The following is a 27,835-nucleotide window of genomic DNA, read 5'->3' as shown; positions in this document are numbered from 1 at the left end:
TCGCCATGGCAGAACCGTTCGAGATATCAAAAATCCCTTCGCAATTTAACAAGTACAATGTCTCGGCATCATGATCACCACGTTTGGTGTCAATCCCATGAATCCACTAGGAGGAGTATTTAAAAGTTCAACAAATGCATTTTTTAAACAATCCAAAATAGCGGACTTCCTGTTGGGCGGAGCTTAAATGTTAGAGGGCGAAAGTTGTTCGGGTCGATGAGATCTATATGCGTACCAACTCTCATACATGTGCGTACATTTTTGCCCGATCTGTGCATCAATGCGTTTGAGATATCAAAAATCCCTTCACTATTTATCATCTACAATGTCTCAGCATCATGTTGACCACTTCTGATGTGAATCACATTATTTCCCTAGAATGAGTATTTAAAAGAACATCGCGTCTAGTGTAGTAGCACTGATTACTTTGAGGGGGGGATACATTTGTCTAAATTTTCACTGAAATCACAAAAAAGTAAAATATAAAATACAAATAAAATAGTCCTAATCTATATTTGATGTTTCTGACAGGTGTAACCCTAATAAATATGAAACCTAATATTAAAGGTGCCAAAGGATGTGTTGCCATAATATGTTAAATTATTACATAGAAGGTATGTGGCTTTATTAAGTGCAAAAATAATCCAGAAACGTTTTTACATGTCCATTTACAACCCTAGAATTTGTCATTTGAATTAAATGGTTTATTTTTGCCCTATTTGAAAGGGTCGTGAATAATAATGTTGAGCTCTGCTCTGAGGCTCATGCCAGAAGCTCACATTAGTAAACAGACTTATATTTTGAGCCCTTTTCAGACAAAAATACAGATTTTAAGTAACAACTAATAGTTAACTAATAGAACTTCAGCTAAACGCTAGCATATAGCATTTATTGGCATGTAGCGCTAACTCAGCAGTCACAATTTTGTTTTTAGAATTTTAACAAATTTGTTATTAATGTGTAATTTAATGTTTTCAAAACATGCACATTGTGTAATGGTTTAATTTGCTGCTCTATAAACCTAGAATACTAAGGAGACCATGGTTTCTGTGTGAACTGATTCTTTTGTGGACATCTTTTGAAAATGAAACAATTGCGTGAGTTTAAGGAAGATAAAATTAATTAACTTTTTTAATTAATTTTTTTTAAAAGGAAGTCGGAATTGCGTTAATATATATACTTTTTTGTTTAAAAAAAAAAAGACAAATAAAGACATAATTATGAGAAGTGCCCTTTATTTCACTTGAGCCCCTGCCCCTCAAAATGTCTGTGCACGTCCCTGATTCCCAATAAAACCAATAAACCATTAGAATTTTCTGTAATGGTTTTATTGTTTTTTTTTCAGCAGGGAGAATCTGTAATTAAAGCATTAATCATATTTTTTGAAAGAAACTCCATTTATTTTTTATTTACCCCCTTCCCCAACCTTTGTTTTGTATGTTCTCTTTACTCACATCTGTAGTAGCATAATTGACATCCCAATGAGTTCACACCTCAGTCCACAAGATGGCAGTAATGCACTCTTTTTGCAAACTGCCAATAAAAACAAGAGAAGAAGAAGACGAAGACGAAGAAGAAGAAGGAAGTGTTGCATTGTGGGGATCGATTCGTGGGCCTTAATCGTGTGTGTTAAGTAATACGTTAATATACACATATATCCGCTCTTGCTTTGGCGTAGCTCTTACGAGGCTTGGTAATTTATTTCCGCAGATTAGATGCGTTATATTGAGAATGAATAGTTGAAATGAATCATGCCTATACACTTGAATGGATATAACAACAGCAGCATTGATGTGTGGATGTGGAGACTCCGTGTAAACTAATTATCCGAAAGGTACTGTCACCCACCAAAAATTTCGTTTATCACAGACTTTTCACGTTATAACGTACTTATGTCTGATGGTGTTTTGGCGATCTGTTCTAAGACAGGCACACCATCTGAAGGTCCACACAAAGCAGCTGGTGTGGGTGTTCATCTTTATTAACCCGTTGAATATCCTCGTACAAATTCCTCTGAAGCTTGTCGGCAGCTCGTCCATCATGGCCTCTTCATCGGGTAACGACGATGACCTGACGATTCCGAGGGCGGCGATCAATAAAATGATTAAAGAAACACTTCCCAATGTGCGAGTAGCGAACGATGCCAGAGAGCTGGTGGTGAACTGCTGCACAGAGTTTATTCACCTCATCTCATCAGAAGCCAACGAGATCTGCAATAAATCTGAGAAGAAGACTATTTCTCCAGAGCATGTTATGAACGGTTAGGAGTCCGTGTGTTTTTGGTCACTAGTAACAGAGGTGGACATTAACAAAGTACATTATTTGAGTAACGTCACTGTACTAAAGTGCACTTTTTGAGTATATGTAAATATTTTATCTTTAAATTTCTAATGAAGGTTTTTAGGGGGGTTGGTCGCAGGAATGAAAATATGTCACCTTTCTGCAAACATCGGCCCTTATAGTTTCAAAATAGGTCATTATTGTGTGTATCATTTATGCTGCCATTGTTAGCGTTATTTCTGCAGGATCCAACGTTAGCTAGCGCAATTTCCATTCCAAATACAATCTGTTAAACGTTTTTTCTTCTGTCATGACCACAAGTGTATTCTGTAGGTAGCTTCAGAGACAAGTTATTTTAAGTATTAAATACAACCGTCCAAAAGTTATAAAATACTAATACCTATTTATAATCAAAAGAAAACAAATACAACCTTATTGTAAAGTGTTACACAAAATTATGCTTATGTACTTTTACTCAAGAAAAAATCTGTCTGTACAACTTTTACCTGTAATGGAGAACTATTTGAGCGGTTTAATCTGTACTTTTACTCAAGTAATGGAGTTTACTTTGTCCACCTCTCACTAGTAACAACTAATTAGTGCTTTGTACAATGCTTTTTAAAGCCTATACAATAAATTGAAACTAGCGCACACTGGTGATGGTTACCAGTGATTTACTGGCCTTCATCAGGCTCCATTAATATGCATGGGACAATTTTGAATTCGTTTTGAGTTTACATGATAGACTTGAAAACTGTTGTTGTATTTCCCTTATGTTATATTGTGAAAATAATTATTTCTTATGTGAGCCATAATGGTGAATTTTTTTTTCTTTAGCACTTGAAAGTCTAGGTTTTGGGTCATATATCGCAGAAGTAAAAGATGTTCTGCAGGAGTGTAAAACGGTAGCACTTAAACGGAGGAAGGCCAGCTCTCGACTAGAGAACCTTGGCATTCCAGAGGAGGAACTTCTCCGTCAGCAGCAAGAATTATTTGCCAAGGTACATTTACATTTATGCATTTGGCAGAAGCTTTTATCTTTGGATAAGACGGTGCATGTAGTCTGTAAAAAAAATTTGTTCGTTTTGTATGTTTCCTGTCTCTTGAAAGCTTTGCTGTGTTACAGGCACGGCAGCAGCAGGCTGAATTGGCACAGCAGGAGTGGTTACAGATGCAGCAGGCTGCCCAGCAGGCACAGTTAGCAGCAACTTCAGCCAGTTCAGAACAGCAGGCTGGATCTTCCCAGGATGAAGATGAAGAGATGACATGTGAATCCCACCAGGCAGATAGATATATTTAAATAATTACGTGTGTTTGTGTGTAATACATACACACACACATGGTCTCCTCAACACACTCTATCCTAAAGCCTTGGCAGATAGAGGGATCTCTGCAGTGTTGTCCCTTATATAAATGTTTCAATCATACAACTCAGTATAATTTCATAATGACTCTTTAGGAACTATCTACACTTTTCCTGTGTGCTGTCCTGTGATTCATTGCTATATTTGCGTCTCTTTAATTATTAGAATATTAGCTCTTGAAAATCCCTTTTTTCCTTTGTGTATTCCTGAGTTAATTAAAGCCAAGTTTCACAATATTGTGTGTATGTGATAAGGATGTTAAATCACATAATGTTGCTGTTGAAATGAGGCATACCACTGCCCTTAGTTCAGAAGCCAGTGTTTTAACTCGCTGCCTTCTGTTTTAGGTAAATTGCATATTTCTCTTATATTTGTCTTTCTAAAAGAGCTTATATTTGGGAAAACATTTTTGGAAAGGGATTTTTACAGCAGTCCCCCCCTTCCATATTTTCTCAGTGTTTTGTTCAGTGAGGTAAGAGAAGCTGTGATTTGTAATGTAGGGTGGTTTTTTTTCATTGTGAGGATAAAGATTATATGTAGATAGGCCTTTACTTGCCCTGAGCTAAAAACAGTATTCCAATGAAAAGATTTGCATTTGCAGAATATCTGACTCGTAGTACCAAAGATAGAAGAAATTATGACTTCTTTAACTAGATAGGCTTCAGAAATCTACCTAAGGTATTTGCTGTCTGTACAAAATGAGCACTCCAGTGCAAAACTACACTAAGGACTTGGTAAACCTGTTGATGGCAATTCTCCATTTTTTTCAGGTGCAGTGTATAAAGTTGAATTGGGAATGTGTGGTTGAGAAGCGTATTCACATGCCTTTGCAAAAGCTGTAAACTTTATTCTCCAAGCAATAAAATCAACCTGTTTTATAGATATAGTTTGTGTTCAATTGTTTTTAAACATTTTGTTTTAATGATTTTCCAATAATGGTATCTTATTATGTTGACTTAACATGTTGTTTGATTTAAGCTTTCAATTATTTGGGGTCAAGCCCCACAGGGTCCTGTCTGCAAAATCCTGCAGGTAATAATGTTCTTAATGATGTACGTACCTCATTCAGTACGTTTCTGATTGCTTAGATTTTATTATGGAACGTTTTTCCACTTTTTTATTATATAAAATAAAGTATACATGGAGAGTAAACAAAGTGGTTTGTAAATACTGGCTGCTGTGTTAATGATTAAATACCTATAGAGTAGTATTGCATCCTTCATATATCCAAAGAGCCCTTAGTTTTATCAGATTTATAAAAGACAGATCAGGGCCCGTATGTATAAAACATCTCAGAAATGCTCTTAAGAATAGTCAGAGATGGGCATAAATACATGGAAATGTATTTCAAATACAAATACAAATTACTGTGTCGAAAAATGTATTTAAATACAAATACAAAATACTGTGAGGAAAAATGTATTTAAATACAAATACAGTATTTTGTATTTTGAAAATACCCAAAATACATGTGAAATTGGTGATTCAGTGCAAGTATCCCTATTAGGCTGAAATCTATCTGGGTCTATTTCTGAATGCCAAAAAGCATTTAGATGTGTGCAACTGCTTAGAAACTTGCTTTCCCCTGCCCTGTAGGAAATAAAAAAATTGACAAAAAACTTGGTAACACTTTACTTGAAGGGGTGTGCATAAGACTGACATGACACCTTCATAATCATAACATGACATGTGTCATGAACATGAAGAAGATTTTATGCACATTTATGACAACTGACATTAAGTGTCATTTACTCAATTATGTAATTTTTAATGGAAAGATGACATTGTTTGAGATATCTTTGTTATGACAACTTGACACATAAACCAATACAACACAACTTGTTATAAATCATAAACAATAATTAAGAAACTTAAGAAACTACCTAGCTTTGTGGGTTAACATTACATTAAACTGTGATTTAAATGTCATTAAGTGTTAATACTATGTCAAATATTATTAATACTCGGTCAAATAAACATTATGAACTGAAGAATATTCATGATGCTGTTATAAAACTATTTTACAGAGTATTAACACTTAATGGCATTTTAATGACAAATTCAATTTGTATCACTGGTAAAAAGTGGTCAGTTATATTGTCTTGGTTAATGTCAAGTTATCATGACAAGTTATGATGTATGGGTTATTCATGAGTTGTCATAACAAAGACATCTCAAACATTGTCATCTTTGCAATAAAAATGACAAAATTGAACAAATGACACTTAATGGCAGTTGTCATAAACTTGCATAAAATCTCCTTCATGTTCATGACACATGTCATGTCATGATTATGAAGGTGTTATGTCAGCCTTATCAACTAAAGTGATGTTTTATAAAAACATCATAAAAATGTTTTCATGTGTCGTCGACCCACAACCTAAACAGTTTATATGTGAAGAAATGCACGTATTTACTTCTCACGAGACACACTTCTCTGTTTGACACATTATTCGGCAAACTACTTTCTCTCATCGCTGCTTTTTGATGGTTTTGAGAACAATTACTCTCGAGTCGCCCAGGTGTCTGAATCTTTGCACGAGCTGTGCAACGCAGTCGGTACCCTCTGCTGTGAATTCTTCACCCGCAAAAGTGATGGCGCAAACAAAATTTGCAACATGCTTCCCACCCTCGTAACGAGTCTCAAAATCATAGAAGATGTATTTCTCACTGGGCTTCTCGAGCCTTAAGGGCTGAATAAAACACTGGTGAGCCGCATCGGGTGTCAACTCCATGCCACAATGCATGCACTTCTCTGGTGTGCATTTGTGCGGTTTTGGCTTGTCACCGCTAATATGATAACGACGATTACATGTTGGACAGTATTTGGTCACGTCACACTGAGCAAACTGTTGGTTCAGTGCTGGCTTTTTATGCATTTCATAACAATATTCTGATTTACAGTACCTCAAACAGTGTATCGCCTTGCGGCGTGTTTGTAACAGTCGGGGGCATTGCATATGTCACATGCGTATCTGCATCTATGATCTCTTTTTTTAGAAAAACCGTTGTAGCAATAGTCGCAGACGTAATCGCATCCGATAAAGGCTTTCAATTTTTTTTATCATGAAATAATGGCTATCTGACAGATAGAGAAACACCGTCTTGTAGTGGGGCTTATTTTTTGTCATGTATTTTTCCAAAGCACCCGTGCTTGATCTGTGAAAAACTACAATTTTGATGTTTAGCAACCTCTCAAACAAAGCGACGTCATTGAACCGTATCATGTCTTGGATTTAAAATACAGCAGCATTTTGTATGGCAGCAGCTATGGGTATTAATTCTAATAATCGTTGAGGGGCGTAAGCAACGCATTTACTTCGGCCGATAATGATTCTCCCTGTAATAAAACATGTATTATTCCACCTGCGCCCCCTAATATTCTAGATAGAGAGACTATTTCATCTAGAACACCATCGAAAAATAGAACATACGAGGCCATATCTGTAGAAGCTATTGACCTCATATTTATATTCCTACGTATTTCCAGACTGTTAAATCTTGTACGAGGAACGACGGTATAAACATTAAATTCACCCCCGTCTCTCACAAGCCTCTCAACATCTTCGGGCGTTAGACCCATATCATCCATTTCAGAATTATGATGGGGGTCGTCCGACCCCTCACCATCCTGTTGAACATGTAAATTCTCGGATGCCCCATCGAGAACCTGATGGTCGTTTAGATCAGAGCCTGAAGCCCCAGGTTCAATTTGATTATTGATAAAATCAGTATCTGAAGCCCCAGGTTCAATCTGCTGATTTATAAATCCAGCTTCTGGAACCTCAAAAACTTGATGCGTATTTAAAACATCCTGATCTAAGACCATACTCGGCTCTGGTGGGGCCTGTGAAAGGGAATCCACCGTATTTATCAACTCTGCTAATCCGTCTACAATACTGTGATTTCTATTCATAGCTCTGACAGTTTCTATCAGTATTTGCATCCCCGATTCGTAATCAGTTTCATCAGCCGTGGATTCATTGCGCCTTATAATTTTATTCGCCTGACTACAACCAGAGTCCGAATAACGTTTTTGGGCCATTTTTACCACAATATTCAGAATCACAGTGAAAACACAAAATTTTCAAATAATCAAACAATGTAAACACAATAAAACTAAACCAAAAATATAACGAGTAAAAAAACAAGATATCAAAAACAAACAATATATTTAAAACAATGAAAAAACTCTAAACCAGAATGAGTATAAAAACAGATTATATAAACAATGAAAAATAAACCAAAAGGTATTAAGAACGCAAGTTTAAAACAACAGCAAAACAATTTATAATTAGTCACTTACCCTAGTGATTTTAAAAAGTGACAAGCTCTGTGGACAATTCAAACTCGGGTATCCAGTATCCGAAATGTGTAAAATCCAATTTGCTACAAAATGTTTAAAATGTCCCTAGACAAATCCAAAAAGTCTCTGATTTTTCTCTTTTTTAAAGACACGTCCAAAGCGTTGTGGTCTGTATCCTAAACTGTAAACAGATAAAACACGTTATTAGGAAAAATATCTAAATAAAACATATTTGTTTAAAACTTTTTCTTATGCAGTATAAACGTACCGTGGAGATCCGCTATAGATCTTGAAATAGTACACACAACGATCGCTTTGCCACTGATATCCAAGCTGTAAACAGATAACACATGTTATCAGAAAATATTAAAACAAAACAGTTTGTTTAAATCTATTGTAATAGGCTTAAATAAATACACACCAGACGACACGAGCCACTCAACGTCTCTTTGTTCCAAGATGGCCTTGTTACACGGCGGGAGGTTCTAAAGTCTCGGTCTGACTTTTTTGTTCAGGCCACTTTTCTCTGCGATTTACCAGGAATAGTTAATACCAGTTTAGGCAATTTCGCTGCAACACCAGAGATCGAATTTTTAGTTTTTAAAAAATCAGACAAAATGTTGGAACGAAAACAGTAAAAACAGATATACGTACCAATAGGCTTGAGTATACCAGCTCTGCTCCATCCAAACTGAGTCCTGGAGATCTCTTGTCGCACCCCAATAAAGGTTCGTTCATAAACTTTCAAAGATTACAGCCACCCGTCCCCTCACGCACACACACACACACGGTCCAGACCAGACCTGCATCTGAAACTTTGTGTCTGATCAGAAACTAAAGAATATAGTTCGATAGAAAGACAGATTTAGGTTTAATCAGCTACATCTAATATATATATATATATACACAGGGTTCTAAATTAACTTTTTTGACCACCAGCCAATGTGGCTGGTAGCTTTCTAAAGTTACCAGCCAATCAGCATTTCCACTAGCCAAATTTTTTCCGGTGAAAATAAGAGAAAGTATGAGTGCCACTGAATGCAACAATGATTTGTTTTTTCTTTCGGGTCCATGCGGCAGTCCTGACAAAACATGACAACATTTTTGTGATCAAACATAAGCTTTCTTCGTTTCTCTATCGATAGAAAAAAGCTTTACTGGGGCACAGGCCCCCCATTTTTTGCTGACTTTTTTTTAAAGCCTGTTGTGTGCAAGAATTGTGCAACACTTCTATACAATGTCCTTTGCTTAACCCACTATTATACAGTGCAACAGGTACTGCAAAAGATAAATATGTATTTTAAAATATTTAAGTATAATCTTCATGATACCTAACATTATTAACATGTTTGGAGGCATACATGGCATAAAATGTTTGGTAATAATGACAGCAGAGAAATATTTTCTACATTATACAATGATAATAATCTCAGTCACAGTTACTGCTAACTGTTTATGAAGTGTCCTAGAGTTAAATATTAGTAAACTAAATATTAATTTTGTATCTGAAAATACAGAACAGTATAACACATACATCTGTTCATTTTCTCAGCAACAATGCAATCCTATAGACTTGACAAAAGGCTTTCCTGAGATTTTTCCTCTAATGTTTGAGACCTGACAGAGTGAGGATGTAGTTTGTCTTACCTCCCTTAAACTCATCATCTCTCCTTTCTGCTTCCCTTTCCCTGCTTTGCACAAAACATTTCTGATGTCCATCAAATAAGCCAATATGATCGAGTCAAAATAAGATTAGCATTATAATTTAGAAACGTACTTCTCGTCATGTTTTCATAATTACTCACTCGCGTGGTGTCCCGTTTTGGGTGCAGTCGCGCGCGGATGAACGCAAAGACGCGCGTAGACATGGATACATGCGTGCACGTGTCAGTGCGACTGCTTCGTCGCTTTACAGGCGTAAATTGGGTAACTACATTGCATATAGATCTGTTTTTTCCGCTTTTATCTTTGTAAAGGAAAACACTAGTTAACTGCTAAAATTTAAACTTGAGATTTACACTTGGGCACAAAAGATTTACACTCGGGCACGTGCCTCGGTAAAGGGGTCTGGCGACACCCCTGTTTTTAGTCTATCCTCCCTGCTCTGCCCGTTCGTTCTCCTTCCTTCAGTTTTCTGGTGGACGCGCTCAGTTAGATTCCATGGTTTCTCGCGCTGGTTTCGCTGCAAACTGCGCACAGCCAATTGGCGTATGTATCATACATGCAATGCCTCATGCATCACTGGCCATACTGGCTAGTACGTTTTTATTAACACCCGCCAAAATTAATTTTAACCCGCGGGTTGGCGGGTGTTAATTTAGTAGCCTACCCTGTATATATATATATATATATATATATATATATATATATATATATATATATATGATTCTTGTTTGACTTTAAATAAATTTTTGATGTTACAAAACAAAAGTTTAGATTCAACAACACGCACCCGCTGTGAGACACTCTGGGGTGAGACGCGCACGGGCGAGAAAGGAGGGATGGAGGAGGAGAGATACGCTAATGGCAACTATCAGTCCAGAACCTATACAGTCTAAAACAATAAAACTTTTTTTGACAGCAATAAACATGACAGCATACGCTTGACATAAAACACACACACACAGGAAAAAACAACTCGTTGATTGACACGTCGTAAAACGATCACAGGCCGGACACTCGCTGTCTAAACTAGACAGATTGTACAACTTTTGATTGATAGTCCCGCCCCCTGTCAAAGAGGTCGTCAATCAATCAAATTTTGACATATGCACCCGGATATCTACTACTCATGTGACACTATATTTTGAAGACTGTGATTGGTTGGTTGTCCAAGAAGGAAGAAAAAGAGTAATAATAGGATCTATTATTAGCCATCAATTTGAAATTGCAGGTATACTTTTACCTATAATATATATATATTTATATGTAATATATTAAAATGGCATGTAAAATACATAAAAATTGAGAAAATATACAATATAGATTTAATATATAATTAATATTTATTTTGTATATATATATATATATATATATATATATATATATATATATATATATATATATATAAGTGCTGTTAATGTCATACTTAACGTATTAGATAGGAAATAAACAGCAACACAATGTTCTGTAAGTTTGTGTGATTACTTTGTTTTATAGACGTCTGTAACAGGTCTAAATCATCTCTGCTGCATAGTTGCATTTTTTCTAGTTACTGAATCTGTTACTGTAGTTAATGTAGTGATTACTTTTATTTCTGGTGCTATATTATATAATTATTTCTCTAATAAGATCGGTCACAAACATGATTCCTGCACAATCTAATATGTTGCATGTTAACTTACTGTCATTCATTGTGTGTAACATTTTTTGTCTCCCTCTTGGTGTTTTGTCCACTTTCCCGGTTGCTAAAAAAACTCTTAATCCTCTTAAAAGTCCTCGTCCGTGATCCTAACAATTTTGACCTTAAGACCTCTTTTAAGGGTTAAGATGCTTTCTAAATTACTTTTTTCTTTACTAAGATTTTTTCTTTAATTTTAAGAGTAAACGCCCACATTTCTAAGAATTTTCGTAGAATTGCGTCACTAGGAGCTACTTTTTGCATTAAGATTCTTTAGGGATACGGGCCCTGGAGTCTTGAGCACGGATTCGCGGCAACGCGCCCATTCCTGTAGAGATCATTGAACTCAATGTCAACTGTGAATACTCCCAGCCAACAATTTTTGATTCGCAAAACATTTCCCTAACGTTAGTTTTTGGTTCTCAAAAAGTCTCCTAACGTTAGTTTTTGGTTTCCTAAATGTTAGTTAAAATGGTTTCCTTATTTTCAAAGGTTTGTATTTGGGTAGCCAGAAAAGTTTCTTTACAGAAATAGAACATTATTTTTAGGTTAGTTTAACGTTCCCCTAACGTTATGAGAACAGTACTCTAACGTTAGGGAACGTTAAACTAACCTGAAACTAACACATTTCTGTAAAGAACACTTTCCAAAAACTAACGTTATGGGAACGTTTTGAGAACTAAAACCTAACGTTGGGAACCAAAAATTTTTAGGTGGGTTTTAACAAATTGTTACCATTTCTAAAACTTCACCTACATCGTAAATTATTTAAATTGGTTCTGAAAAGTATAGTTTTTTGTTTTCCGGATAAATCAGAGCTCCACTATTTAGTTACATGTGTATATGCAGGTGTGTTGTAGAGTTGTGACGTTCACGAACGAACCGATTTTTTTGAACGGCTCTGAAGGATATTGTGTATATTTCTTTTACGTGTAATCAATGTCTGATGCTTAACATTGCAACTGTGCCCTGATGTTATCAACCTTCTGATTACATTACAACTGTGCCCTGATGTAATTAACATATATGTCTGCAGTGAAGGTGTAAACCAAATGGCCTATAGAAACTGATCAGTGTGAATAACAAAGAATCACCATTCCTCAGTGTAGACTGCTCAATAGACCAATCTCCTGTAGGAGGTCCTAACAGGTTTCTACACTGTAAAAAAAATCCGTAGAAATTACAATGTTATTGCAGCTGGGTTGCCGGTAATTTACCGTAGATTTACATTTATGTTATTTACTGGCAAGAGTTTGTTCAAAGTTAAATAAATTTTAAATATTAACAAGTCTTTATCTTTACAGAATAAAACTATACAATAACAGCCTTATGCAAAGCATTCTGGGAACCAGAAATCATCATCAACCTTTTTCTGTTTTTTGCTTCAGATTTTGTTTCCCAGAATGTTTTGCTTGATGCTTTTTTTTTAGTTTTACTCTGTAAAGACAAAGACTTGTAAATGTTTAATGTTCATTTAACTTTGAACAAAATATTGCCAGTAAAAAACATAAATTTAAATCTACGGTAAATTACCGGCAACCCAGCTGCAATTTCTACGGAATTTTTTTACAGTGTATTGTTTGTAGGCCTTTTGTTATCAAGTATAAAGTTCTGTCCTACAGACAGAACTTTGGGTTAAGAATGTAGAAGGTTGACACGACAACATTGCTCCTGAAGAACTATGCTACATAAGAACCTTCATTAAATCTCTTTTCCCCACATGCACTTGGTCCTGCTTATTATTTTACGTATTACATAAATATCTCTTTATACGACTCTGGTCCACACGTGACAAATTTTTCAGAATAATTCAAAGTCAGATATTGGTGTGTGATATCTGAGTTTTGATTATTTGACTACAAATCTCACCTCATCTTTTCTTCCAGTGATTATTTCCAGGATAAACTGAGATTCCCCCAAGCTGGCTTCTTAAAACTGACAAAATATTTAAAAAGAGCCAAAAGAGCCGTTCTTTTGAACAGATCGGCAAGATCCGGATCCCCTCAAAGAGCCATAAATCCCATCAGTGTTGACGTAACATAGGCCGTTTCTCAATCTGCAGCCTCCGGAGGTCGCATTTGTAGGTTGCATACGTCATCAAGACTTTCTTATTTCAGAATATTAACAAGGATAAAGTTGACTATTATTCTTAGTTAATCGTAATTTGTTGTAATATGCTCATGACTTGCCAATGTAATATGAGGGCTATTTCATAAAACTAGATTTCAAAATAAGCCAGGCTTATTTTGTTAAGTCTGGCTTATTGCCGGTGGATTTCGTTTCATAAAACAAACTTGAACTAGTTCTACCCCAGTTACTATGGAAACTTATGCTTGGAAACTAGCCTGAACCGGGGCAGGCTAACTGTCAGGCTAAGCCTCAGTTGTTGCTAGACTTCCACTAAGACTGAACTGTAAATGCAATGATATTACAGCTGACTCTTTGACATTTTATTTGACTTTATTAACCACTATTAATCGAACAATTAAAGAAAATCAACTTATATATTAAATTTGATAAATTCTGTTACAATAAAAATTAATAAAATATAGACATGTGTTTCATAATATGGTATGTTATAGGCCTATCAAATGTTGAATATAAATGAAAATCTTAACTACCACAATATAAGGATAATAGTCACAGCAGTCAAATTTGTATCTAAATTTAAGATGTATCTAAATCTACAATCAATTGCAATGTAGGCCTATTGATGAAATATATATATATATATATATATATATATATATATATATATATATATATATATATATTTTTTTTTTTTTCATTCAGATTGTCTGTCATACAGAAAGGAGATTTAATTTAAATATACAACACACACAAGTCAAGTACAGTCATTGAATTTTCTATGCTTGGTGTTCAAAATAACGCACATTATTTTAAAGATCTACTACAGTATTTGTATCTTTCTTTAGTTGTTAAATTTTTCTTGAAATTTAAAAAATTCTTTATGGTGTCTGCATGTCTGAAGGAACACAATATAATTATGTGATGGTATGCTCTTGGCATTTTGTTAAAATTCTTTTTTTTTTGCCTGTGATCCCAGAGAAGATTGTTAGTGTCCTGACAATAATTGTTGACCACACAAGTAAATGTGCTAATACCTCAGGCTCTCTTGAACTGATCCTCACCCTGAAATCATTCATAAACTCTGTTTATCTATCAACACCTAACACTACTGTTAAAAAATTCTGTAGAAATGACAGTATTACTGTCAGCTGTTTGCAAGTAACTTACTGTAGATTTAAATGTATGTTATTTACTGGCAACATTTGTTAAAAGTTAAATGAACATTAAACATTAACAAGTCTTTTTATTTATAGAATAAAACTATAAAAAGTAACAGCCTCATGCAAAGCATTCTGGGAACCAAAATATGAAGGAAACAAAAGAAAAAGGTTGATTAGGAGTTCTGGTTCCCAAAATGCTTTGCATGAGGCTGTTATTTTTTATAGTTTTATTCTGTAAAAACTTGTAAATGGTTAATGTACATTTAACTTTAAACAAACTGTTGCCAGTAAATAACAAACATTTAAATCTACATAAGTTACTGGCAAACAGCTGCATAACTACAGCTAATTTTTTAACAGTGTGATAATAAAAAAGTGGTTTAAAATCTCTCATACTCCCAGGGTTTAACATGATGACTTGTGGCTCTATAACGCACACATAATTTCCATCAAAAATGTTTTGAGTAGCATGTCATGTAATAATGATTGGTCAAGAATATGTGTAACATATATCATTTTACATAATCATTCCTTGTACTACTGTAAATTCAAAAATGCGCTGTTGCGAACATTGACCACTAGGCTGTCATTTCTGACGTTGGTTGAAGCATTTTATGTGATTGTTTTAAAATATGACAACAGATTTTTAATTTTGTTTCTCCATGAAAGGATTTAATCCATAAGGACTTTACAGATATTTTATGGGTTTGTTTATTGCAGCAGTATTATAATTTTCAGTAAGTAGTAAATTCTTCATACATTTATGTCACAAATTACCGCTTTCTCTTTTTGATCTACGCTCGACCTCTAGGGCTGCTCAAGAATAGCGTACACGCGCAATTATCTTGACTAGGGAAATCTGGATCAAATTAGTTAGATTGCGTAAACTTCATTTGCCTTTTTTGAAACCGCTTTAGCCTCGCCCCATTTGTTAGGTTAGTTCAAGTCAGGTTTGTAACTTTAATCCTCGCTTTTCCAAGCGAGTTTTATGAAGTAGCCCCATGCTCATGACTTGCGAATGTAAATAAACCAGGCTTGATGACGTATGCACCCTGCGACCTCTGTCTGGATGCTGCAGCCATAGCAAAGAGCATAGAAGCCCAAGAGGCGAAACTTGAACGCTCCATAGCAACAGTTGCCCCCATGACGTGACGGCGCGGCCGCCATTATGACCTGAAAACTGAAGGAAACCGCCGACAAATAATGAGAGTCAATGGCACTGAACCAACTTAACATAACAAAAACTTGGCATAACTTTTTTTTTTTCTGGTCGTTATTTAAATACGAAAACAACGTGGTTATGCATGGCCTAATTATCCTTAGGAAAATAGTATTTTGGGACAAAATTTTACTATAAAAGTACGATAAGACTACTATAGAAATACTATAGCGGCTCTGGATATTATAGAGGTATTACAGAACATTACATACTTCTGTGATGTTCTAATACCTCTATAATATTTTAAAGCTGCTATAGTATTTCTATAGAAGTCTTATCGTACTTCTATAGTATGTCCCAAATTACTATAGTATTCCTATAGTACTTTTTCGTAAGGGTATGTCCCCCACCGAATCGGCTTCATTAGCCTACCACTTACGGTTTGCAAAGATACAATTATAAAATTACTGCAAACCTTTAATCTATCAATATTTATGTTCTATTATGCATTTTCCTTGTAATATGAATAACAGAAATTCATGAAATAATATATAGGCAGACACACAGTAATAAGATATTTATTCAAATGTTGATTTTGAAATGAGTGAACATCACCATATATATGATTTGGAAAAATAAATAAATAAAATTATAAATTAACATTTCTGTAGAGTTAATCTTTTACATAGAATATCACAAAAATATTAACAAGTTTTTTCAACATCTTCAGTGAAAGTGCACACAGTGGACGTTTCAATGGCAAGAACAAAAACAATCTGTGTCCTATTACAGGCGGAAAGGTAGCCTACAACAAAGATGTGCAATCTAGCAACTGCACACATGAACTATAAACAGTACTAAAATGGAGCCATAAGATCTCAGTAATTAATCAGGCACCACCAGGGGTTAAATTGGGATTTGTTATGTGGGGGGGCTCTGCGGGGAGGGGTACTTCAAGGGGGTAACATGTTTAATACTGATGATAGCAAAGCCACTATGTGTTTCAATGACATTCTGGACCTCTATAGGATTTGATAAGTTTCAGCTTTAAAGCTGTGCCAGAGGTTGACCCAAAATATTTTAAAAAGAGCTTCTGAATTTTAAATGATGCAAATCTATGAGTTTGACACCCTATATCCATTTGTTGCACATGTCATTATGCACAACTGATCAAACTTTAAAGGAAGTTAAAAGAATCAACCTCCTTGAATAATTCTAGGCATAAGATAGGCTACCCCAAAAGACTAAATTAACAAGAAAAGGTACAACACACAGTACTGTATCATCAACATGTCTTATATATTAGCCATAGAGATTCCCTATGCTGGTCAGCAGCTAAAACAATCATATAGTTAGGTTTGATTTGTGTAATCAAAATACATTATTTTATTAAACTATACAATAGTTATATCCAGTGTTATCCTTAACATAATGTAATTAGATGAGTGACATACATACTTTAATCCTTTACACGTTTCTACTGTAGTCTTCTATGAAGTTTTCTCGACGTGGGCACCATTCTTACCTCTTTCTCTCTGTCTCTCTCTCTCTCTCTCTCTCTCGTCAAATGATTCTGCGTAAAAGCGTGTTCTTGAAGTTCTGAGTGTTTTCGCTTGAGTTGCATAACTTGCGCGAAGACGCATTTAAAGGGAAAAGCGCGTGTTTTCGCGGCAATTGCGGCGCCCAATTCGCGTCATTTTCATCGCCCCGTGCGAGGACGCGCCTGGTTGCGTCTTTGCATTGACTTTGTATGTAATCTCCTCGCGCAAATCGTTTAACTTGCGTTGGTGAGTATGCCCCATATGGGCCATAATGAATGAAAACGCATTATTCCCTTCGCGTCAGTGCACACGCACCAGCGCAGCGGGTACACTGGCAAAGAGCAGAGCGAGACCTTCATCCTATGTGCCGGGGCTTAGCCCCGGACGGCCCCGGCCCAATTTAAACCCTGGGCACCACCATCTATTGTGTGAGCATTTGTGTATGAGAAGTTTTGTTGTATTTTTTTTCTTTTTGTGAGAGAAGAGGCACTGACATAGAATGGAAGAGTGTGGAACAGTCGCGACAAAACGTTGCACAACGTTTATTAAACTGAAACGGTGATGCATTGAACACCCTGTTGTGATGACGCAAGAGTTGCACGGTAGCTGAGAGGCCATTCTTTGTGTTCTTTTTTAAATGTTTCTGAAGCCTGATGAAATCGTTATAAATGTGTGTTTAATACTGTAAAATACCCTCGATGTTACAGTCACTGACCTTGCCGTCCAGAATGAAAGACAACATCCAACTTGAACCCATTGAGCGAGCTGTCTCTTTACTATCGCGTGGTTTTATACATCTTACCGCTGATTGGGCGGACATTTCTGACACACCCACCAAACAAGAGAAAACGCTTCTAAAACCTGTTGCATTCCGTTGCACACCGTTTCCAGGAAACATGTGACACCTGAAACCGTAGCAAAACGTTGCGCACCGGTGTGAGATTGAACGTGCCCCAGCTTTCAGTCCATAATGGCGGCCGTGTCTCCGCAGCGCCATCTACAGACTGTTACCCATAACACAACAGAGTTTCGCCTCTTGGGCTTCTATACTCTTTGGCCATAGCAAAGACGCCCTGTCCCAAATGGCACACTCCGGACTTGTGGTCCTCCTCAAAGTCCACACTTTGATGATATCACGTAGTCCATACTTTAGGGACCCTTGATGCGAGTCCACGTGGTGCACCGGAGTCGTATTTTGGGACAGACTCGAGCATCACACCGGAAAAAGGTAGAGAAGTTGCCCGTCAGTGTGAACTCCTCCCTTCCGTCGTCTGATTGGTCTGATTGCCCTTTCGCAAGGACTTCTGGGTTGGCAAAGTGCGCGAAGCCTGCTGCAGTGCGGGCTTCGCTGAAGACTAAATCAAGGGGGCAAAGGAGGCGCTGATGAGCACACTTCAAAGCTTAAAAATGACAGATGGGACACCCTACGGACTCGTATACTAAGCGAGAACGCGCAATTTAAGGCCACGAGACAAAAAGTCCACATGAAGTGCGCCATTTGGGACAGGGCCAGAGTATACTGTTTGGCCATAGGATCCAGCGGCGAACGCGGTGGATTGTGGGTTTTTTTTTTAGGAACGCGTAGTTTTCTTCACACTCCATCACAGTAGATGGCGGTTTGCACCTATGAAGTTGGTTTGCATTCCGCCATAAAAACCTAAAGAAGAAGAAGAAGGAGGAGGCGAAGAAGAAGAAGAAGAAGAAGAAGAAGAAGGAGATTGTGGGTCTACCCCAAGATGGCCGCGTCATTGTGTAAGTTGTAAGAAACCGTCTTTGTTAAAATTCTGATTCTCATTGAAAAAGGTTCAACTTTCTTGATCCGTCACCTAGAACACCAGGAATTATATACAAACAAACAGCAGATTTATGGCTTGAACACCTGCCGTGACTCACACAGAATTTGTTTGATGAATATAAGGGGCCGCAAAGCCTGAACGAGAAGCAGATTCGGTGCAGCTCCCCCTACAAACACATCTTGTTCCAGTGCTTGCATATCAGGCAGTGGACTCTGCTGTAAAAGTTGCTATCGGGAGTCACCTGTGTGGTCCTCCACAGATGCAACGGATCTCCAACTCGAGCTCTATAGAAACCGGCCGTTCCGAGGTGCGAGCGCAATTCCCTAACAACCTCAATTTCCCGAATGGTATATTGTCTACAGCAAAATTGTTGTAACTTCGGTTTAGCGACCCCTGTAACGATTTCCGACTTTCTAGTTGTAGTCAGCAGTGTTATCGTAATCATGTTGACTCACCAAAACCAACATACTATTCTGTTTACACTTAGTATGGCTCGATATGGTCAACATATTGTTCAAATGTAACGTTAAATTCAAATTTCAAATTCTGTCTGTCAATGTCTCTCAGTATTGATGGATTAATCTGCTGACACCTGCCATGCCACATCAGTAGATCTGTTGATGGTCTAGTTTCAAATGATAATGTCTATGTTTCTGGCTTACCTCGTTTGTCCATATCCTAGATGGTTATGGTTTTATACAGTGCTGGGCAAGCTACTTGGAAAATGTAGTGAGCTAAGCTACCAGTTACTTCACATTAAATGAAGCTTCACTACACTGAAGCTACCCCCTGGGAAATGTAGCAAGCTAAGCTACATCAATAGTAGCTTGCTACATCCAAGCTACTTTTTTATTTTTAACCAGTTTTATTATGTAATTATTTATTCAGTTTCAATTGATCATTTTGGTAATTATAGGCAATACAAGCATAATGTAGGCCTAGGTACTTCACATTTTGGGGTTGTTTGCTGGACTTATCCTACTCCCAGAATAAAATGCTTGTTTGAGCTGCCTTTATTCAAAAACACCTGGCCCTGACATATTTTAACACAAGGGTCTCCAACGTGGGCCCGCAGGTAGCCTCCACCGAGTCTGTGAGGTGCCCGCCAAAGCACATTCTATTAATAGTTTCAATTGTAATATTTATTACATGTTTTTATATTAGCTTGGCTTGATGATATAACCCAATCAGAGGTAGAGCACGAGTCTTCACAGAATGCGAGTGGTAATGTTTTGTATGAATGAAGGCTGCACAGCTCGAAAATACGGAACAAACGACGTCCTGTGTCGATTCAAATGACACGCTTATTCTCAAATTCAGGACGACTTAAGAAATGTTTGGAAAATTGTAGCTTGTGTGGAAGCTACCTCACTACTTGGTCAAAAAAAGAGCTTAGCTACTGAAAAGCTATTTGATTTAGAAAGCAGCTAAGCTACCGCCAAGCTACTGAAAAATGTAGTTAAATGTAGTTTGCTACTTGTAGTGAAGCTACTGCCCAGCACTGGTTTTATATTGGATAAAAGGCTGTCCCAATTATTAAAGAATTGTCTTATCGCAGTTATTTGACCGATTATTTCAGATAACCGCAATCAGGGCTGGACTGGGACAAAAAATTGGCCTTTGCATTTTGGCCCAGACCGGCCCACTACATAGGATCACAAATATTTGTGCAATCTTGATTACCAACTCTGTATAATGATTAGGAAGAAAAGTACAAGAGCTGACGCGTGACTATACAAAAATGTAAGCGTCGTAAAAGGCTTTGCAGGTTTTAAAAATAAGTTGTTTTAGCCAGTGAGTGTGCACAATGTTGAAATTAATTAACCATTCTGGCCACCTTATGATAACACTGAGACCTGATAAATGTTACAATGTAGTCGCAGTCTCGCGGCAGAGCCATGAGTCCCATCACAGTGTTTGCAGAATATTTTGATCACTTTTTTTCTGAACGCCTTTTACCAAATCCAAACCGTAAAACATAAACAGTAATTTTAATAACCAGCATTAATTTTTGTATATTTCATTTCCCTTTCATCATATTTTTATGACTTTGCTGCTCGAATCAGGATTTTTCCTGTCTAATGGTCACACCTCAATTTTTCAATTTCCATGCATGGCATCTTTTTTAATAGACATTTAAATAATGAATTCCCAGTGTGTTCCCAACGTTTTTGGCCCATTTTACCTGTAAAAGAAAATGTGTCTAATAATTCTGCACACCTGAACATAAAGTGCTTTTTTCTCCAGCCACCATTAACAATAATGTATTACTTATAAATGCTTTATTTATAAAATTGATGGTAGTTATTAAGATTATTTTGGTTTGGAATTAGTAAAAGATGTTTGATAAAAACTGTGATTAAAAGTTTGATGTAGCTGCATAGGGCTGGGCGATATGACCCAAAAAATTATCAAGAAAATGTTTTCCATATCAGTCGATATCGATAATTATCATGATAAATAACAAATCTTTACTCCTGTCAAATTTAAAGGCAGATTTTTGCTCCTGAATGAAAATTGTAAAAACCAGACAGTTAATAATGGTTTTAAACTACTTTTTATTCAGAACATGACAAATACAAAAACTAAAATCTTGTTTTAATGCATCTGTATTAAATGTAAATCTATTTGTTATGAAATCAACACATTTCTGACACAAAAGCAGCAGACTACTGTCCCTTTAAGACTCAAGACAGACTGCTTTAAGTTTCAATATACTGAGTAACAGCTGTTTATGTTCACTTAAACAAGAAAGAAAACTTAGTTCAGTGATCACGCGTGTGTTATACATATACGAGCTATACACGCTGATAAATGGATGGTAAGAGTGCGTTGCTGTGGGAGCGCACATACGCAAACACTATATTCACTGCAGTGGTGGATCTGCTGCTTTTCCTCAGTTTCCTGAATTTGTGAATGTCCTGTAAATATACTTTTAAAGCTGGGCGGACGTGTGCGTGCGCAAGGCGGACACTGAATGAAAGTACAGTATACTGCACGCACCTGTGTCTGCTGTGTTTGACGAACCCTGTTTGCGCGTCCAACATTACACACAAGAAAATGTTTCCGCGCATTTGGATTCCGTGATTCCGTCCGCGTTATCCGCATCGCGAAAATCATAGGTCTCTACTAATAAATAAATAAATAACTTGCCTCATCTTCCACTCCTTCAAGTCTGACTGTCACTGTGATTGTAAACCAAGAGCGCGTGCCGCATCCGGAAGTGCTCGCGCAACATTACGCACAGTGCTTAAACATTATCGATCACTTATCGAACTGTCCTTATCGTTTTATCGAAAAAGTTTATATCGGTAAAATTATCGTTATCGAATTATCGCCCAGCCCTATAGCTGCATAATAATTCTGCCCACACTGCATTTTATTGCCGTGTAATCACTAGGGATGTCCCAATCCCACTTTTTCATTTCCGATTCCAGAATTCCGTATATCAGCCGATACCGATATCTGCCCGATACTATTGTAATTAAATGTGTATAGTGCTTTCTGCTACATCTAGTATCATTTTAAATGTTAAAATCAATAATTTAAAATGATTTACAAGTTACAGGAAACAGTAGTAAATATTAATTGTGACAGTGGCTAAATCCCAAACCGCCTACTTCCATACTATATAGTATGTAAAAAGCGCTACTTTGCGTACTATATAGTATGGAAGTAGGCGGTTTGGGATTCAGCCAGTGTTTAGGAGAACATAAAATAGGTACGTTTGATCAATTAAGTATGCTAAATATATCACGTGATCGTAAATCGGCCCGATCACGTGATCGGAAATCGGCCCCGATCACGTGGTTTCAGACTCGATCGGAATTGGACGTTACCTTCCGATCAGGACTCGGATACATATGCAGGGTTTAAATTGGGTCAGGGCCGTCCGGGGCTAACAGACTGAAGGTCTCGCTCTGCTCTGCGCCAATGTACGCGCTGCGCTGGTGCGTGTGACCTGACGCGAATAATGACGTGTTTCCATTCATAGGCTTCAAACACTCGTGCATGCGGTGCATCTACGACAAAACCGGGTTTTTACCGCTCATTTAAACGATGCGTCGATCGTTTTTGTCACTATGTGCTCAGTTAATCTACATCAGTAACGTTACGCAGCCCCGTGTCTCATTCAGAACCTCAAGAACGCGCATTCGCGCAGGAGAATCACATTACACATTGTAGAGATGAGATCTAGAGAGAGAGAGGTAAGAATGGTGCACACGTCGAAAAAACTTAATAGAAGTCTAGAAATAAAGTATTTAAATATGTATAGCTATGTCAATCATCTAGTGCTGCAGCGAATAGTCGACGTAATCGACGATGAAAATTTGTCAACGGCAATTTTTTTAGTCGAGGAGTCGCATATTTATTTTTTTCCGTCTCAAACGGCCCACTGTAATTCTGTCTCCTGTCTCAAATGGCTCAATGTAATTCACCTCCACACCAGTCTGTGCGCTGTGCGCGCCCTGCTGGTTAATCTGCTACGCTATCATCTTTCTTCCCTCTCCCCCTGCCTTCACTGCTTTAATTTGGAAAAATTGGCGGTGGCAGGTGAGTCTATGGAATTATGAGTCGGAAAGCTTCCGAAGTATGAAAGTATTTTAAGCCAAGTTGTGATAAAAGAGTGGTCTGTTACACCGTGCCAAACGTCGCCGGCTTATCACGGGAGCACAACGACAATGCACGAGCATCTCAAACGAAAACACTCGGGAGTTATTGACGATACACCCACAGAGAACAGGACAACGTAAGTAACTGTTATATGATTATTAATGAAACGGCGAGCTAGTCAGTACTGTTTTATTAACTCTTTTGAGAAGTACAATGACTCTGTATTTGGATGTAAAAGGCTATCAACACTGGACGCAACAAATAGATTTTTCATGATTCCCATTTACATTTTTATTTTACTATTTTAAACGGCTCAATTCATTGTTGCGAGTGTTCAGCGCGTCTCTCTCTCTCTCTCTCTCTCTCTCTATCACTCATGTTGCTTGCAGCGCCTCAACAGCGCGCGCCTCTCTCTTACGTGACAGTGAAAAGGTGGCAGTGTTTTTAATGTACTTTCTTTTTTGCGTAAACGTCAACATTCACAGATGTCTCTGACAAAGACGACTGATCGAGTTAACATGACTTGAAGAAAGATTAGTAGTAGTGTGAGTCTGTGTGCGAGCTTTCTCCCTCCCTATGATGCTGTATGCCGTGTTCTGTAGTCTATGTAACAACAACAGTGTATTCTCTTATATTTCTGAATTTGCACCGAATTGTCTGCGCTATATCACTCGCATTTAAAATCAAGAAATGGCTCAAAACACAACAACAATTATGAGAAGAGCAACAGCAGTAAAGCTACAATGTAAATGTATGGTGATTTTTGCATATCTAAATCAGGATTTTAGCAGCAGTTAAAGGAACAGCTGGTTGGATAAAAAACGAGGTGATGGGTCATGTTTAGGCACTATTTTATAGGCTACAACAGAACAGATAATATGTAAAATAGCATTCAGTTGTGTTAAAAAGCAATATAAGATCAAAGAGTAGAAGTGAAACATTTCATATTTCTGTTATGCATCTACTTTGCACTGGAAGTTTTTATTATTATTTATATTGTTTACATTGTAATTTTTTATTTGGTAACATTTAAGTTATTCATATTGTTTATGACACCGGTGAGTTCAAAATAAAATGGACAATGAAATAACAAACACTTGAGTTTTTTTTAATTAGTCGTTTAGAATAGTCGACTATTCGAAAAATTAGTCGAAAGATTAGTCGTTAGAAAATTAGTCGTTAGTGGCAGCACTACAACCATCTTATTACAATATGTTAACTAGATAACTGGATACAGCTTACTGCATAGTTTAATAAAATAATGTATTTTGATTATACAAATCAATTACGACCTAACTATAGTGATTGTTTAACTAACAGCTGACCAGCTTAGGGAATCTCTATGGCTAATTTATTAGACATACCCTATTGCTGAATCAGTATGTTGTTTTTCTTGTTAATTGAGTCTTTTTGGGTAGCCTATCTTATGCCTAGAATTAGTCAAGGAGGTTGAGTCTTATAACTTCCTTCAAAGTTTTATCAATTGTGCATAATGACATGTGCAACAAATGCATATAGGGTGATAGAGTCATAGATTTGCATAATTTAAAGTTCAGGTTTTTAAAGTTTGGGTCAACCTGTGGCACAGCTTTAAAGCTGAAACTTATAAAATCCTATCAGAGGTCCAAAATGTCATTGAAACACACCAGTGGCTTTGCTGTCATCAGGATTAAACATGTTACCCCTCGAACCCTCCCTCCTAACAGAGCATCCCCACAAAACAAACCCCAATTTTACCCCTGAACATATATACTATATTCTCATTATTTTTTAACACATCAATAGTTATGCGCTGGCACAGAGTTAGACCCTTTTGACTCCACACAGAAACAGCAACGTGTGCGGCATGACATAAAGGAGCATCCTGGATCTGTTTTTTCGCTCTTCTTTATTCTTTTTTTTAGAGCCCGACCGATTTATCGTTTTGCCGATTTTATCGGCCGATATGAGCATGTCGCAGATATATCTGTATCGGCGTATAAGCCGCAGATATGCGCCGATATGAACGTTTGTTACAGAACACATTAAATGCATTTGAAAGATGTAAGTACTTGTTTGTCCAGCAGAGTGCGCCATACTGGTTGCTAATGGCGACCCAGATCACTCACTGTAGTGACACCAGCCAATCCCCCACCCCCTTCACTTCAGTTCAGTCAGTCAGTCTCTCAGTTCAGGTGGCTGCAGTCACGCAGTGTCTTCTTCACAACATTTTTACACCTGGTATTAAGACGCGCTTTGGTCGATTGGATTATAAATGGACAAGAGAGACGCATTCCCGCTTACATTTGGTGTTTTTAATCCGTCTCTTTGTCGACTTGCGAGTTAAAACGAAGCGGGAGAAATGACGTGAGACGGAGAAATGACACGTTTAAACTACGCGCAGCCGTGCACTTATATAACACTATATGAGATTACTGCTGCTTGTGTTGTTAGTTAACACGCTCATTTCAGAGCAATTGATTCAATAAGCTAGCGCAACTCTACACCCTTGCTAAATAAAAGAGGCGGAGCGAAGACGCATTAGTTTTATTAAAGTCTAAAGTTTGCACGGAACCCTGGGTTTGTGTTATAAAAACGTTGTGCACAACATTAAACATAGTGTACATTAGTATATGCTCCGTCAAGCATTGTCTTCGTAACTGTGAGTGGCTAACTAATTTGTGAAGTACACAACTTACTGTAAAGCTAATATTAATCAATGACTTCATAAGTTTCTCTTTATAACGTTATTCTTGTCAAAACTGCAAATGATGCAAGTTTTATGTATTTTGTTCTCTTTGTGTTTTAAAGTTATTTATAATAAGTCAAGTTTACTGTTTAGTGCACTGATATCCAACTAATTTTGGATAATAAAGTTTATTGTTAACTTCTTGCCTATAGTACATATCTTTGTCACATCAATATAAGTGTTGGATCACCACATTTGTGAGTGATCATTGCATTGCATTGTATTTATTCATAGTATATTATGTTAAAGTATATAGTGTATTCTATGTACAGTACTTTAGTATAATATACTGTAGTATATACTGAACTATAATGTACACATAAAGAATATCGGCCGATATATCGTTATCGGTCTTTTTTACTCCCTAATATCTGTATCGGCATCGGCCCGAAAAAACGCATATCGGTCGGGCTCTACTTTTTTTATGTATTATAGAAGTATCGGATCGGGACTCGGTATCGGCAGATACTCAAAATCAAATGACTCGGACTCGAGAGCAAAAAAACCTGATCGGGACATCCCTACTTTTTATGCACATGCAGAATTGATGCGCCTAAGTCATAACACGCTATGTTCATGGAGTTTCTGTGCGCAGAATTTATGCCCTTGAATCATCCTCTCATTGGAATCCTCGCAACGCAATGGAAAGTTTATAACTGTTAAAACACACAGAGAATAGATGCATCGTGTGTTTAGCACAAAGTGAATTGCATCCATCCAACGGCTTACTGAGACTTTATAAAATCAGATCTTTTAAAATAGCCTACAGTTATCTTATGTGTGCGTGTGAATGACACGTTTCATTTGTCCGCTTCACCAGTGGATTAACCCAGTTTGCGAGTAAGTAACAGTGTTTCTGTGATCTTAAATATCTTTAAATGTGCGTTTGTTCCTTCACATGAAGCTATTGAGTGTATTAACTCTTTCCCCGCCATTGACGAGATATCTCGTCAATTAAGAGAAAATGCTTCCCCGCCAATGACGAGATTTTCCGTCTTTCCGCAATACCGCTATTATCCACCAGGTGGCGCCCTTCCGCAACTTTTTAAAACCGGAAGTATTGCCCTATGGCAAGCTGCTGCATGTCCGTGTCTGTTTTAAAGATCGCTCTGAATCGGATCTCTATGAAAAGTCCGTCACGAAAATGGAATTATCTCTGTTTTTTGCTCAAAATATGGTGTTTTTGCAAAAACCTACCCATATTCAAAAGCTGATTGCAAAAGAACCACTAAAGGTAGGATGAAACGTTTTTTGTTTGTTTGAAAGCAGAGGGTCTGTTCTTTCATTTGGTATATTGTATGTTTATATATTTAAAGAAGAACATTTTCTGGAAGGCATTAAACTTTGGTGAAAATCATGAAAAACGCTGGCGCTGGCTGGCAACTTTTTTTAAAAACGCTGGTGGTGAAAGAGTTAAAAGACTTTGAATATAGTGCATAAAACGTTAATGGCGCTT

General features: G+C 37.0%; 2 protein-coding genes and 1 long non-coding RNA gene across 6 annotated transcripts in view; 2 read left to right on the top strand and 1 right to left on the bottom strand.

The window, feature by feature from the left end:
* The first annotated feature begins 1,556 nt into the window (after window positions 1-1,556).
* dr1 (down-regulator of transcription 1) lies at window positions 1,557-4,526 on the top strand. 2 transcript variants are annotated; one of them, XM_065253272.2, is made up of 4 exons: window positions 1,557-1,834; window positions 1,930-2,260; window positions 3,118-3,281; window positions 3,407-4,526. In XM_065253272.2, the coding sequence occupies exons 2-4, from the start codon at window positions 2,041-2,043 to the stop codon at window positions 3,578-3,580; spliced, it is 558 nt and encodes a 185-aa protein (XP_065109344.1). In that variant the 5' UTR covers window positions 1,557-1,834; window positions 1,930-2,040; the 3' UTR covers window positions 3,581-4,526. The 2 variants fall into 2 exon arrangements, with proteins under 2 accessions (XP_065109344.1, XP_065109343.1); XM_065253271.2 differs by having other exon boundaries at window positions 1,926-2,260.
* A 3,434-nt stretch (window positions 4,527-7,960) lies between these two features.
* Window positions 7,961-8,773, bottom strand: LOC135734367 (uncharacterized). The gene is made up of 4 exons (XR_010527304.2): window positions 8,605-8,773; window positions 8,372-8,520; window positions 8,219-8,283; window positions 7,961-8,131 (listed from the first exon to the last, which is right to left on the bottom strand). It is a non-coding gene; the product is annotated as an uncharacterized lncRNA (long non-coding RNA).
* Window positions 8,774-17,662: 8,889 nt separating this feature from the next.
* The window catches only part of rptor (regulatory associated protein of MTOR, complex 1), a 343,625-nt gene continuing 333,452 nt past the window's right edge, over window positions 17,663-27,835 (top strand). For all 3 annotated transcript variants that reach the window (XM_065253269.2, XM_065253268.2, XM_065253267.2), the window contains exon 1: window positions 17,663-18,993. The gene's annotated coding sequence lies outside the window, so the exon portion shown is untranslated. The remainder of the gene's footprint in view (window positions 18,994-27,835) is intronic.

The sequence above is a fragment of the Paramisgurnus dabryanus genome, chromosome 7, assembly GCF_030506205.2.
Source record: "Paramisgurnus dabryanus chromosome 7, PD_genome_1.1, whole genome shotgun sequence".
NCBI classification, from domain to species: domain Eukaryota; kingdom Metazoa; phylum Chordata; class Actinopteri; order Cypriniformes; family Cobitidae; genus Paramisgurnus; species Paramisgurnus dabryanus.
The sequence above is the reverse complement of the archived record's forward strand: the minus strand, read 5'-3'. Positions and strand labels throughout refer to the sequence as shown.